The sequence below is a fragment of the Microcaecilia unicolor genome, chromosome 6, assembly GCF_901765095.1.
Source record: "Microcaecilia unicolor chromosome 6, aMicUni1.1, whole genome shotgun sequence".
In the NCBI taxonomy this organism is placed as follows: Eukaryota; Metazoa; Chordata; class Amphibia; order Gymnophiona; family Siphonopidae; genus Microcaecilia; species Microcaecilia unicolor.
Window position 1 is genome coordinate 122,972,774 of NC_044036.1, and position 16,045 is coordinate 122,988,818.

A 16,045-nucleotide genomic window follows, 5' to 3' on the forward strand; every position below is an offset into this window, starting at 1 on the left:
TCTGGTGGAGGGGGGAGGGGACATCAACCACTGGGAGATTAAGGAGCCAGCCTCCCCTTATCTCTCCAGTAGAGTAGTGCTCAATTCAAGCACTTTTCTGAAACGTATCCAAGGTAGCAGGTGTAAATGCTGATATTGATTTGTTTGAACATGTGCATTCCCCTTCTGAAATGGGGAACACATATTTATTTTGTAGGCCTCATTGTAGCCTCACTCAAAACGTGCCCAGACTATGCTCCACCACCTTGTTGTATGCACATTTTTGACTTTTAAACGTGCGTATTCCAGCTTTGTAAAATATGGCTTTGGATGTTTATGCAAACTGACCCATAGCAGTAGTACTGCAAGACTGCTTCTAGAGGACATAGCTGCCATTTTGGACCTGGAGCCACCATGGGCAGGAGCAATTGGTTTTTTTTTTCTGCCATGCCTACCACTCCTAGACCACCAGGGATGCTAAGGTAGTCCTGGGGGGGGGGGGGGGGGGGCTTACAAGGATGTGCTTCTCCTGGGGGGGGGGGGGGAGGTGTCATGAAGGGGTGTGTCTCGTGTGTGTGGGGGGATCCAGAACAGGAGAAGATTTTGGAGTAGGGAGGACAAGAGGAAGCCAGGAGGGGGAAGGGATTGGGATGGGGAATGCTGTTGTTCCGGGGAGGGGGGAGGGGAGAACAGAGGGATATGCTGGCTGCTACCTAGAAGTTATGTGGGTGCTGGCTAATATTCAGTGCTAGCACCCACATAGCTTAGTGACCAAAGTTAGGACAGTGCTTTGTGCAGTCTTATTTGTTTGCTTAGCTATATGGTCACTGCCACTCAATATCGCAAGCATCAGCATAACTCCAAACTCCTCCTGGACTCCCCCCCCCCCCCCCCCCCAAGACTGCCTCTGTACTGCCTGGTGGTGACATAACTGGTTAGGGCTGATGTTCAGCGGCATTGCCTGGTTAAGTCCTGCTGAATATTGGGAAATGGCTCATTGAGCACAGTTTAACTAGGCAAGAGCTTCTCCGGCCATGTTAAACCGTTTTAAATGTCATGCCCTTCGTAAACAATTTATATAGATTTTACTGGATTTCCAAAGCAAAAATGTGTGCATAGTTCTGCTTTGAAATTACTAAAGGGAAATATTTCACTTATATTTACATTCACTCTTCAAAAGTATGCACTTAATTACCAGCCTCTTCCCACTCTTGTTACCCAGTCCAGGTAAACTACTGTGAAGCCTACCCTGTGATAGACAATGACCACTTCCATTTATTATTTATTTGGATTTTACTCACACCTTTTCTGTAGTAGCTTAAGGTGAGTTACATTCGGGTACACTGGGTATTTCTCTGTCCCTGGAGGGCTCACAATCTTAGCATTTAATAATGTATAGTTTTATTTTAGAGCTTAGCTTCCTTCTATATTTAATTTGACTTCAAAATGGAGATGCAAATCCAGTACGGTGTGCCTTATCAACACGTGGCCTACTTTTCCTGACTAAAACTGAGACTGTTTTGTTTAGAAATGTGTCCCCTTGTATGCTCAACTTATTTGACTATCTTGTTTCCTTCTCTTGTCATTGCATTAATGATTGATGGTTTTATTAACTCTAACCACTGCATCCTAGTTTCCTTTTTGGTAAAACACAGCTTCTATCCTTTCAACAAGTTTTGAAAACTTAGCGTTTTGTCAGTTTCTTTTCTAAAGTCTGGTGCCAGACAAAATCTCATATCCTGCATTGCCCAAGAAGTGATGCTTGAGAAGATGAAAGCCTAGGATATATATCAGCTATGTGTAAACATTTTGGGTTCTGCTGTGATATTAGAAAAAGGTGTATTAGGTCTTGGTTTAGGTTTAATTTGACTATAATTGTTCCAGTGTGTGTTTAGATCTGGGGTGGAAAGATTATGCACTTAATTCAATAAATGGCACCTAAATTTGGGTGCTGAAAAAAATGCACGCTGAGGAGGGATTCTATATATGGCGCCTAAAAAATTCTTCACAGAAAACATTTCCGTCTAAGCATATTCTATAATACCAATTGTTCATTCTCTTCTCATTTCCACTATCCATGATGTATTGTAAGCCACATTGAGCCTGCAAAGAGGTGGGAAATTGTGGGATACAAATGCAATAAATAAATAAATACATAAATTTAGGCATGGTACATGGAATACGTGCCTCCATTTACGCGTATTCTATCCCGGCATGTAGATTTAGGTGCAGAGGGCCATATTCTATAACAGTGCACGTAAATTTTGGAATGGCCATTTTCCTGCCCCCTTTTGCCTATGCGTGTTAGAAGTTAGGCGCAGTGCATTACAGAATACGCTTAGCGAATTGTGCACGTAAATTCTCATTATTGTCAATTAGTGCTGATTATTTTATTTTATTTGTATCCCACATTTTCCCACCTCTTTGCAGGCTCATTGTGGCTTACAATACATCATGAATAGTGGAAATAAGAAGAGAATAGACGTTTGGTATTACAGAAGGATTTTGGGTTACATGATAATGAAAAACATGATAGTAATATAACAAGAGAACATTTTAAGACAGTTTTGGATACATGTGGGGGAGTTCACATGTGTTAATCTTTTGCTTGTTAAGTGCTGTTAAATATGCTGATTGGCTTGTTAAGCCAATTAAGTTAGGCTCATTGTTATAGAATACGCTTGGATTTTGGCACAGAACTCTAAGCACGTCATATAGAATCTGGGGGTGAGTGCTATTCTATAAATGGTGCTCCGAGTTGGGCGTTGTTTATAGAATAGGACATAGTGTTGGGAACCATGCCCAACTTTTAGACACAAGGAGTTACATCAGCTGAACCCTGGTGTAAATCCCTGCACCTAAATTAGGAGCAGATTCCCCGAATTCAATAATAGTGTGAGCATCTCTGGTGAACGCCCCCTTTTCAGTTGTGCACTAAAGAATTTGAGTGTTCATCTTTATGGAATAGTGTTTAACAAGATGCCAGCCTAAATCCAAATTGTTGACAATTGACCCCAATAACTTTTAGTGCCCAATTGTTACGCAAATTGCACATGCAAATTGGGCTTGTGCGCAAATTTGTATGCACAATTTCAAGCATCATTTATAGAATTTGGGGTTGTATACATTTGGATCGATTAAATTTGGTGTTCGGTATCCAGTGCCGGGAGAAACTGCTACTGTTGGGGCCTGAAGTAGCCTATTACTGACTTAATATCAAGAACAGAGGCTGGATGAAAAGTTTAAAATTTGGAGGGAGAACAGAAAGAAGGAAATAATGGGAGAGGAAAGAAAAGAAAATAGGATGGACCAGTGGGGCAGCCTGTCCATTAGGGGATTAGGCATTCACTTAGGACAATAGACATCAGAGGCAACAGTGTGGCACTAACAGAACTGGCAAAGCAGTAAGGCACAGTCAGGGTGGTGAGGGGCATCGTTGAGCATGCAAACTCAAGGCTGCCACTCCCACCCATTCTATAAAGAATTTTGCATTATAGGGACTAAGACCTGGCAGTCTATGAGTGCGCATAGTACATGAAGGTCTGCTACTGCAGTGTTTCTCTTTGAAGCTGGCTGTGGCTCTGGAGGATAGGGGATAGGGTGGTAGCACGAAGGGAAGGAGGATGTTGATGCTAGATACCTGGAGGGATAGGGAACAAAAAAGATGCTGGACACTTTGGGGGAGGGGAAAAGAAAGGAAATAGGAGGTAATGGACACCTTGGGAGTAAGGAATGGAAGATGCTGAACACCTGGGGGGTTGTGGGTTTAATAATGGAAGGGGAGATGCTAGACGGGGAGGGGGAGGTGTAGGGAATGGAAGGGGAATGCTGGACTACTGGGGGATAGTGCCTTGAGCTGGATGTTGCTCCTGGGAGGAGCACATAGCTGAAGGTTTTCCTAAGGCTGGCCTTGAATACTGGACTGAAACATGGGAAAGAGAACACTGGAAGGCAGATAACAGAAAGGAAACTATAAACAAGTGGGGAAAGCATGCAGAGCATGGCTCATAGAATTATTTCAAACCCTTCTGCATGTGTATCACTAAAAATATTCAAATAATAGTTCACACTATGGCATAATATGCTACTAATAATGTCAACACAATGCACATTAAAATGTCTTAATAGACAGTATGGGTGCTCATTTTCAAAACACATGGACTTACTAAGTTGCACAAAAATACTGAGTGGAGTGGAATGGGTAGAGGTGAATCGCTTCTTTTTCCCAAAATATTAGGACTAGTGGACACACAATGAAGCTACTAAGTAGTAAATTTAAAACAAACTGTAGAAAATATTTCTTCACTCAATGTGTAATTAAACTCTGGAATTCGTCGGCAGTGAATGTGGTAAAAGCGGTTAGTTTAGCAGGGTTTAAAAAGGGATAGTTTCCTAAGAGCAAAGCCCATAAACCATTATTAAGATGGACTTGGGAAAATCCACTGCTTATTTCTAGGATATTCTGTGCCATTCATATATTGTATTGTAATTCCCTTACAAGCACACCGGTTCAAACAGATAAGTGTCACATAGCCATTGATGATATATGCTTATGCAAGGTTAAGAGTAAATGTGATAGTTATTGCAGCATAGGCAAGTTGGGGGAAGAGTCTATGATTAGTAATATACACGGGCAGAGGATCACCGTGGGAGTGAAGTGAAACCAGCCGTGGTGATTATATGAGACTCCATCCTATACAATATATGAATGGTACAAAGTTACTCCGAGAGAATTCTCTACTGTATATTTTTTTGTTTGTTTTGTATTGTACAAGTTTAGTAGAGTAGTGCCAGGGTAATTTGGTATTTCTAGGATAAGCAGCATAAAATCTGTTTTACTCTTTTGGGATCTTGCCAGGTACTTGTGACCTGGATTGGCCACTGTTGGAAACAGGATACTGAGCTTGATGGACCTTCGGTCTGTCCCATTATGTCAACGCTTATGTTCTTTTGTAACTTTGTAAATCTATGTGCTTTCAAAATGAGCCTGTTAGGGTGTAATCAGAAGTGGACCATTTAGACAGATAAGGTAGAATAATAGGAGGACAGAAAATAATGACTAGTTTAAGAATAAATGCTCTTGAAGTCAGAAAAGGTGCAAGAAAATGATCTCACGTAGATTAGGAGTTTATAATTAAGTCCTGCTACAGTATGTTCAGTCAGCGCTAGTCCTTGTGAATGTGTGATTATCAAGTTAGTTGCTTCTTCCATTAAAGGCTAGGGAGAAGAGCCAAGCTTTTACCTGTTTCTTGCAGTAGAGATACTCTTGTGTTAAGCAAAGTCTTTCTGGGAACATGAGAGCTACTCCAGAGAAGGCTCGCGTGATTTCATTTGGAGTAGGTGTGGTTAGTGGTATTCCTTGGCAGGTTCTTAGCTCCCTTGGAGGTGTGTAGAGGGAGATTCTGTGCTTCATATTCTCTGTGTCTGTCCTTATGAATTTGAAAAATACAAACTATAGCAATATGAAACTGGTTTGCAAAACAAAATCTTACAAATCTGATTCAACACATCTGTGCTAAGTGCACAGTGCTTGCACGAAGGTGGCTGTATTAATCACTTGCTATTTCAAGGATGTACTGGGGTTGTAGATGCATAAGTTGGAGTCCTCCTCTGTTTGCAAAGTCCTTAACTGCTTTTAATTAAATAAGGTAAAAATGCGTATTTGCTAAAATGAATTCTTAAAGATAGTATGCCTGCTCTGCACACGCACATCAAAACCACATTATTTTCTTATCACTTGTAAAACAGCTCTGCAGAACAGTGTTGTGCTAGACAAGCTGTGATAAAGCTTTTTCGCTGGCATTACTGCTCAAAAAAGCCTTTGTGGTCATCTTTTTTTTTTTTTTTTTTTTTTTTAATAAAACTTTAGTTAGCACTTAGAGTTGAAAATGTCAAAAGTAACAAGATTTTAACAAGAAAAGAATTTAACATGAACATCCAGTGTTTGTCTTAAATAAGACTGCAAACACGACATATTGTGCATGTGATATTTGTGTGCTAAGCATTAGTAAATAGAGGCCCTTATGCGTTTTATCACTAATGGAAGACATGAGTATAACATTCACTTAGGTAACTCCTTGTCGGTTCATAATGGAGAAAAATTGAATGAAATTACAGCGTGCTGTGGGTGTGTCCAGAAATTCTTTTACTGTCATTAAAATGTCTGCAGTTTCTTGCAGAACATTCTGCCCACACATCACAAGCATGCCTGGGAAAACATTGTGATCATGTGTGTTAACTCATCAATGGAAGAATAGCTTTATCCCTTCAAACACCCAGCTTCTTCTCAACAACCTTCACTTGAACCCACCCACATAATTGTTTACCAGAAAACCTTTCCATCAATTACACATAAGGAACTTTAGTCTGGATTAAAATCAGCACTAGCTAGCACATGTTTAGTGAGGAGAGTTAAAAGGCTGGGTCTGGCTCTTATCAGACCCCCACCTTCATTAAAAAAACAAAACACAAAGGGGTCTATTCAACCCTAGAGATTTGACCTTCATTAAACACACAATGAGTACATTATTTGTATTTCTTATTGTGTGGACTTGGAAGTGTTGTGTTCAGTTTTGGAGGCTGTATCTCGCTAAGGATGTAAAAAGACTTGAAGTGGTTCAAAGAATAGTGACAAAAATGGCATGGGGTTTGCGTAGCAAGATGTATGAAGAGAGACTTGCTGACCTGAACATGTATACCCTGGAGGAAAGGAGAAACCGGGATGATATGATGCGGAGGTTCAAATATTTGAAAGGTATAAATCCACAGACAAACATTTTCCAGAGATGGGGAGGTGCTAGAACTAGAGGACATGAATTGAGGTTGAAGGGGGGCCGCCTCAGGAATAATATTTTTTCACTGAGAGAGTGGTAGGTACCTGGATTGCCCTTCCATGGGAGGTGGTTTAGATGCAAACAGTAACAGAATTCAAAAATGCGTGGGATAAACACAAAGGAATCCTGTTTGGAATGAATAGGTCCAAAGAAGCTTAGCGGAGATTAGGTACCAACACTGCTAACTGAGATGCAAAGCCAGTGCTGGACACTACTTCTGTGCACTGTGCCCTGATCGTGGCCGAATAGATTTGGATAGGCTGCAGTGGAACTTTTCAAGGGCTTCGACAGTGCCAGGCAGACTTCTACAGTCTGTGCCCTGAAAATGGCAAGGACAAATCAAGATCAGATATACATATGAAGTAATGAGTTTATATTGTTCAGTAGACTGGATGGACCGTACAGGTCTTTATCTGCCGCCATCTACTATGTTACTATGATTTGCATGGTTATGTGTTATTTTATATTTCTGTATGTGACATTGGAAACCACATTCAACAGGCAGGTATCAATAAATCTATATTGACTTTTCAGAATATGTGCTGCTGTAAAGGGGGATATCCAGTCAATATTCAAAACATTTGCATGGCTCTGAAGAAATATATCTGAAGTACTCAGGAGGGGAGTAGGGTTGTCAACTACAAGGAACAAACGAATATAGTTATAGGTCTACCCTGTTGCATGCATGGATTTGTAGTGCCGCTTGCCCAGTTGAATTTACTAAGAAAATACATCCATACTTTGGGATAAAGCCAGAACTAGATTGCTCTGTTCGTTATGACATGGATCCAGTTGGCAGCCCTGAGGGAGAAACACCCTATACTCTCATTAATTTTTCATTTTGTTAATGCAGTGAGTCAACATGTGTAAAGCATAATTTTAGCCTAGAGAAATTACTCTTAGCACACATTAGACCCAGTAAAAATATGTGCCGAGCCTACTTGTCTTGCCCAGAGGGGTAGGAGACAAGGTATGCTAGACTTATAAGGGCTGGGAGGAGGACTCATAGAGGCAGTCATCCTTGCCTTAGAGCTGATCCTAGAGAACCAGCTGGAAGAGAGCTGATTGACAGCAGCTGAAGACTGTGATGGACACTGCAGCTAGCTCTGTAGATATTACAGTATGTTTATGATAATTTTGAGCAGTGAGCACTACTGCTTAAACAACACATTCTCAATATTTAAGGAGGGCCACGGGTGTCTGCACTGTATAGGCACAACTGGCAGGCTTCTTGTGTCTTGTGTGTGTGCATTCATAAAGCTGTTGTACCTGAATACTAAAGGGGTGGGGGTGGGGGGAATTAAAATGCAATAAACAGTGAGCTTTAGAGAAGAAGCGAGAGCAATGAGTGTCGATCACTCTTTGGCCTTCAGATGTGCGTACATTAACAATACCCAACTCTGAAAACTCATATAGCAACAATTCGTATAAACTGAAAATACAGTAACTAAAGACCTTAGCGGTGACTCGTTTCACGAGAGCCAGGAATGCCCTTGGACCATTTTTTGATTAAAGCTAAGTAATAATTTGAGTTACTTTTACATAAAAGAATGAAAAAGACAAAAAACGTGGAACAATATTAATTTTGATTAAAATATATTTTTGACCAATGAGGCAGGTGAGCCAAGGGCATTCCTGGCTCTTGTGAATTGAGTTGCTTAGTCTTTATGTTGGTGTATTTACACTTTATATGAATTGTTGCTATTTATGTATATGTGAGTTATTGCTTTGAGTGTGTTACTCCCACTGTTCAAACTGTTCTGGCCATTTAATTGGATTCATTTGTGTGTACATGGCATGCATGGCTATATTGTGCTATAAATGAAGAGAAAATCTTTAATGGAACAATCCATTGTAGATGCATATCATTCATACACTGGCGGACCACATTTCTAGTTTTATTAAACATCTGAAGGTATTGAAAAAGTTGTCCATTATGGGGTCTTTTACTAAAGATTAGTTCGAGTTATCTGCAGCAGTGCCCATTTTTATTCCTATGGGCCCTGCTGCAGATAATGAGCTAATCTTTAGTAAAAGACCCTCTGTACTCTTTGCTCCACAGTTCCTGAAAAGTAACCAGGTATAAATTTAGGGGTCTTTAGTTGTCCTCATCACATAGTTTTTAATAGATTTTCAATGGATGTATTTGTGTCATTGACAAGTTTCTGGCTTTTTAGATTAGTACCTCTAATTTTTTATAATTATAAATATTAGCTGATACCCAGTCCCCTCTAGAAAGTTTGAGGTGAGCTTTCTGGCCTGTTAACAATTTTTAAGATAGGCAAGTGGAAAGGAAACATAAGAACTTACCCTTGGAGCCCAAAGGCCTGTCTCAGCCTCTGATAACAAACTTTGAGCTCCTTTTACTAAGCTGTGGTAAGCCCAATGCGGGCTTACTGCTCGCTATACAGGAAGTGCCGCCAGGTTACCATAGCAAACGCTATTACTGTGTGATGTAGGACAGCTCAGGGGGAGGGTTTAACTGATGTTCTGTGCCAATTTGTTTTGTTAGCGTCATTATTGGTTCAAAAATGCATTCTACAATCTTGGGTGGATCCGTCACCTCCGTCGATAGCTAAATGGCATAATTTGATGAAGGAAATGACAGAGTGGGTGGAACTTCAACATTCTTTTGCCACTTCATGGAGGCAAAAGATGTACCGAGAACTATGGAAGACTTCTCTTCAGTGGGTTCTGAGGTGGGATTAGGTCCCCCCCCCCCCCCCCCCGGTTGATTAGTTGGGAGACCATCTGGAAGTATTTAGGTAGTGCAGACATGGAGAGGGAGGGGGGATGGAAGGGTTTGATTTAAAAAGCCAGTGGGAAGCACGATTATTGTTCATATAATGTAACCTCGCATTTTGTTACGCGATGTGCTGTTATTATTGAAGAATGTTAAATTTCCTTTTTCAACTCTAAAATGTTGCTTCTGCCAGGCACCAATAAAGATACTTTAAAAAAAAAAAAGAATAGCCATTCTGGGTCAGACCAATGGTCCATCTAGCCAAGTATCCTTTTTCTATCAGTGGCCAATCCAGTTCACAAGTACCTGACAGAAACCCAAATAGTAGCAACATTCCATGTAGAACCCCAAAGAATAGCAAGATTCTAGAATCGTAAAGAGTAGCAACATTCCATGTAGAACCCCAAAGAATAGCAAGATTCTGGAATCCTAAAGAGTAACACGATTCCATGCAGAGTCTCAAATGGTAGTAACATTCCATACTACCAATCCCTGGGCAAGCAGTGGCTTCCCCATGTCTGTCTCAATAACAGATTATATGGATTTTTCTTGCAAGAACTTGTCCAACCCTTTTAAAAATCAATATATGATAACCACAGTTTCCATATCCTCCGGCAATGAGTTCCGGAGCTTAACTATTCTTTGAGTGAAAAAATCTTTTCTTCTATTTGTTTTAAAAGTATTTCCATGTAATTTCATTGAGTGTCCCCAGGTCTTTGTACTTTTAGAAAGAGTGAAAAGTTGATTCACTTTTACCTGTTGTACACCACTCAGGATTTTGTAGACCTCAATCATATTCCCCTTAACATATGCTAGTTGCAAAAACTAACACATGGTAAATGCAAAGCTTGTGTGGTAAATAAAGAATGTATGCCCAACATCTGCCCTGCATTTAACACACACAGCAGACACTTATTGTATGGAGAAGAAGGGACATAGAGACTGGGGGAGAGGAGGGAGAGAGCTAAATGATTCTGGGGCCTGCAGACAAGGGAGGAACGGGGGGGGGGGGGAGAAGGGGGAAGGAATTGAAGTTGGGTCCTGCAGGGGAAGAAGCAAGAGGAAGTTGGGACCTGCAGAGAAAAGAGCAAGAGGTAAAGATATTGCACCTGTGAGGGATGGGGGAGAGATTGAAAATTATGCTGAGACCTGCAGTGGAAGGAGGATCAGAGAAAAATTCTGGACATGGGGTGGGATTAGAAATGATGCTGGGACATGCAAGGGAAGAAGGAAGAGGGAGAGCTACTGGATCTGTGGGGGAGGGGGCAAGGTGAAGAGGGAGGAAATGATACTGGGACCTACGGGGGAAAGAGAGAGAGAGAGAGAGAGAGAGAGATACTGGACCTGTGGGGAGAGGGATTGGATATGATGCCAGAACTTGCAGGGGAAGGATGAAAAGGGAAAGATACTTGACCCACAGGAGAGGAGGAACAAGCAGAATGGGAGGAAATAATGCAAGGACCTCCAGGGGAAGGAGGAAGAGGGGGGAGATACTGGACCTATGGAGGGGAGGAAATTATGCCAGGACCTGCCAGGGAAGGAAGAAGGAGGAGTGATATTGAACCCATGGGGGAGGGGAGGGATGGGAAATGTTGCCAGAAACTGCAGAGGAAGAAGGAAGAGGGAAAGATACTGGACCCACGAGAAGGAATGGGGGAAGAGAGAGGAAATGATGCTGGGATCTGCATGGGGAAGAAGGAAGAGGGAGAGATACTGGACTTTCTGGGGGGGGGGGGGCAGCAGAGAGAGAAGAGAGACAAACCTTGCTGAATTCCCAGGAAGGAGGGCAGGTTGAGGTGGAGAGAGAGAGAGGGCAAGATGCTGGACCCTGGGGAGGGTGGCACGGGGGAGAGAAGAAAGAGAGAGAGATGGACATTAGGAGGGATAGGGACTTGGAGGAGTGATGCTGGGCATGTGTGTGGGGAGGGAGAGACACAGAGGGGCAATGTTGGACAAATGGGGGTGGGGGATAGAGACTCCAAAGGATGATGCTAGACAAATGAGGGGTGATAGGGACACAAGGTGAATGCTGAACATGGCAAGTATAGGGATGCAGAGAAGAGGGATTCTAAACATGGTAGGAGGATAGGGGCTGAGACATGGGAAATACTGGACAGGATGGATAGTGATGCAGAAGGAAGTTGGACAGTGGATATGAAGAGAGAAGAAATGCCAAGTGGTCAAAGAGAACCTAGCAAGACAATTGAGAGAAGACAGAGAAAAGAAGAAACCAGAGATTAAGACAAACACAATTAGAAAAATAAAATGACCAGACAAAGGTAGAAAAATAATTTTATTTATAATTAATTTATTAGAATGTCCGTTTTTGAATATATTTCTGTCAGAACTGGTTTTAGACTGGCCACAAAACAAACAAACAAACAAAACCCACATTCTCCAGCATAGTGGTGGTAAATCTCCAGCTTTGAGATGGGCCACTCTTGGCTTCTCTGTATATACGTTATTTATTTGTTCTAATGCATGCCTATTCATGTATGTAATTTGCATTGTACAGACATGGTATTTATCATATCTTATTTGAATGTTCTAATGCATGCCTGTTTCATTTGTATTGTGCTGACATTGTGAATATCTTGAATATCGTGTTTTCCATGCTGCATAGTGTGCCTAGTCATAAACTGTGTGCATTGTCAAGCAGTAGTGAATACTACAGGGCAATAAAATTTCCTGTCATGAAACAGCATCAGCATGGGAAGTGTTGTTTCAAATGAATGCATATCGTTATATCTTCCCAGCTTTTCAGTCAGGATGGATAAGCATTCTCTCACGAGAATTTAGATCAACATTAATTACTGGTGTATATTTCTTTGCAGGATTGAATGAATGACCTTATTCCAAAAGCCTCCACTAGCTGTGAAGAGTGTGAAATCAGACGGAACTGGGACCTTGTTGCCTTTGCTTTGAAAGGGTTCCTTGCTCAAAATAAAAAATGGCTTCAATCGATCCTTACCAATATATTATAGTAAGTAAAATACAACTTTGAATTAAAATCTGTGTTCTTACTTGAATAATTTAGGAATGTGCATAGCTACATGTTTTTAGTTTTTAGAAAATTTGGCATTTCCCCCTATTTTCATTGACTTCTTCATTCCACACAATAATTGAAATGTTTTAAAATGTGCAAATCAATTGTAAGTAAATTAATTTGTACATTAACAGACTCATTTTCGAAAAAGAAGGGCACCCATCTTTTGACACAAATTGCAAGATGGGTGTCCTCACAGGGTCACCCAAATCAGCATAATCAAAACCTGCTTTTGGGCATCCCCAACTGCTTTCCACCGTGGGGATGAACGAAGTTCCCGGGGGTGTGTCGGAAGCATAGCGAAGGCGGGACTGGGGCGTGCTTAACACATGGGCGTCCTTAGCCGATAATGGAAAAAAGAAGGGCGTCCCTGACGAGCACTTGGCTGACTTTACTTGGTCCATTTTTTTCTTGCAACCAAGCCTCAAAAAGGTGCCCGAACTGACCAGATGACCACTGGAGGGAATTGGGGATGACCTCCCCTTACTCCTCCAGTGGTCACTAACCCCCTCCCACCCTCAAAAAAAAAAAAAAACTTTAAAAATCTTTTGTGCCAGCCTCTATGCCAGCCTCAAATGTCATACCCAGCTCCCTGACAGCAGTATGCAGGTCCCTGGAGCATTTTTAGTGGGTACTGCAGTGCACTTCAGGCAGGCAGGCGGACCCAGGCCCATCCCCCCCCCCCCCCCCCCACCTGTTACACTTGTGGTGGTAAATGTGAGCCCTTCAAAACCCATCAGAAACCCGCTGTACCCACATCTAGGTGCCCCCCTTCACCCCTTAGGGCTATGGTAGTGTTGTACAGTTGTGGGGAGTGGGTTTTGGGAGGCTCAGCACCCAAGGTAAGGGAGCTATGCACCTGGCAGCAATTTGTGAAGTCCACTGCAGTGCCCCCTAGGGTGCCCGGTTGGTATCCTGCACTATGAATGCTGGCTCCTCCCACGACCAAAGGACTTGGATTTGGTCGTTTCTGAGATGGGCGTCCTCGGTTTCCATTATCACTGAAAACCGAGGACGACCATCTCTAAGGACAACCATCTCTAAGGTCGAACTAAATGTTGAGATTTGGGTGTCCCGACTGTATTATTGCAACGAAAGATGGACACCCATCTTGTTTCGATAATACAGGTTTCTCTGCCCCTTCGCCAGGACGTCCTGCGAGGACGCCCTCAGGAAAGCTTGGGTGCCCCGATTATGCTCCTCTAATTCATGCATGAAATTTTAAAGCATGCTAATGAACTGAACGTGTATATTCCTAATAATTTGCACCACTTAACACAGCTTAAAGTATTACAAAGAAGCATTCCAGGAGATATGTGGAGAAGAAAATCTTTTGTGTGCTTGCCATTTTCAAGTGTATATATATATATATAGTTTTCATTCATGGATTCTTGTCTCTTTAAGCAAGACTATGGCCTTTATGAAATCTATTTGTGCTATGGATCCTATTCCTTCATCATGGCTAGAGGTTTCTCACTTGCATCTTTTACCAGCATTACTGACTTTGGTTAATGACAGTCTTTCTCTGGGCCTTGTACCAGCCCAATGGAAGACTGCCACTGTAAGACCTATTTTGAAGAAGTCTTCTTTGGATCCGTCTTTGCTGGAACATTATTGGCTGGTGTCTAATCTTACTTTTGTTTCTAATAGTAGAGAAAGTTGTTTACCAGCAACTTTCACAGTTTGCCGAATGAATCAAGGCTTTCCATCCTTATCAGTCTGGTATTCGTCCCCGGCACAGCACTGAAACTATCATTGCTGCTGTGCCTAGTGAGGTGTATTCTTATTTGGATAGAGGTCAGATAATCCTTGGACCAGGTCTTTGGATTTTTCGTCAGTTTTCGATGTTATTGATCATACTCTATTGTTTCATCTAGGATTTAGGCATTTCTGGGACCATTCTAGCTTGGTTTCACTCTTTTTAAACAGATTGTTTCACTGTTTATTCCCAGTCTGGAAATTTGACAAATAAAACCCTTGATTGTGGTGTGCCTCAAGGGTTGTTTTTGTCACTTACCCTCTTTAATCTTTATTTAAGCCCCCTGGCGTTGCTTATACAGGAAAGGCAGGGGTTTAATTCAGTATATACAGTGGTGGAAATAAGTATTTGATCCCTTGCTGATTTTGTAAGTTTGCCCACTGACAAAGACATGAGCAGCCCATAATTGAAGGGTAGGTTATTGGTAACAGTGAGAGATAGCACATCACAAATTAAATCCGGAAAATCACATTGTGGAAAGTATATGAATTTATTTGCATTCTGCAGAGGGAAATAAGTATTTGATCCCCCACCAACCAGTAAGAGATCTGGCCCCTACAGACCAGGTAGATGCTCCAAATCAACTCGTTACCTGCATGACAGACAGCTGTCGGCAATGGTCACCTGTATGAAAGACACCTGTCCACAGACTCAGTGAATCAGTCAGACTCTAACTCTACAAAATGGCCAAGAGCAAGGAGCTGTCTAAGGATGTCAGGGACAAGATCATACACCTGCACAAGGCTGGAATGGGCTACAAAACCATCAGTAAGACGCTGGGCGAGAAGGAGACAACTGTTGGTGCCATAGTAAGAAAATGGAAGAAGTACAAAATGACTGTCAATCGACAAAGATCTGGGGCTCCACGCAAAATCTCACCTCATGGGGTATCCTTGATCATGAGGAAGGTTAGAAATCAGCCTACAACTACAAGGGGGGGAACTTGTCAATGATCTCAAGGCAGCTGGGACCACTGTCACCACGAAAACCATTGGTAACACATTACGACATAACGGATTGCAATCCTGCAGTGCCCGCAAGGTCCCCCTGCTCCGGAAGGCACATGTGACGGCCCGTCTGAAGTTTGCCAGTCAACACCTGGATGATGCCGAGAGTGATTGGGAGAAGGTGCTGTGGTCAGATGAGACAAAAATTGAGCTCTTTGGCATGAACTCAACTCGCCGTGTTTGGAGGAAGAGAAATGCTGCCTATGACCCAAAGAACACCGTCCCCACTGTCAAGCATGGAGGTGGAAATGTTATGTTTTGGGGGTGTTTCTCTGCTAAGGGCACAGGACTACTTCACCGCATCAATGGGAGAATGGATGGGGCCATGTACCTTACAATTCTGAGTGACAACCTCCTTCCCTCCGCCAGGGCCTTAAAAATGGGTCGTGGCTGGGTCTTCCAGCACGACAATGACCCAAAACATACAGCCAAGGCAACAAAGGAGTGGCTCAGGAAGAAGCACATTAGGGTCATGGAGTGGCCTAGCCAGTCACCAGACCTTAATCCCATTGAAAACTTATGGAGGGAGCTGAAGCTGCGAGTTGCCAAGCGACAGCCCAGAACTCTTAATGATTTAGAGATGATCTGCAAAGAGGAGTGGACCAAAATTCCTCCTGACATGTGTGCAAACCTCATCATCAACTACAGAAGACGTCTGACCGCTGTGCTTGCCAACAA

General features: G+C 42.3%; 1 protein-coding gene across 2 annotated transcripts in view; it reads left to right on the forward strand.

The window, feature by feature from the left end:
• PLA2G4A (phospholipase A2 group IVA) overlaps positions 1–16,045 on the forward strand; it is a 220,353-nt gene that overhangs the window by 17,021 nt on the left and 187,287 nt on the right. For both annotated transcript variants that reach the window (XM_030207544.1, XM_030207545.1), the window contains one exon: positions 12,390–12,538. In XM_030207544.1, the coding sequence (XP_030063404.1) occupies positions 12,506–12,538 (33 nt within the window). In that variant the 5' untranslated portion in view covers positions 12,390–12,505. The remainder of the gene's footprint in view (positions 1–12,389; positions 12,539–16,045) is intronic.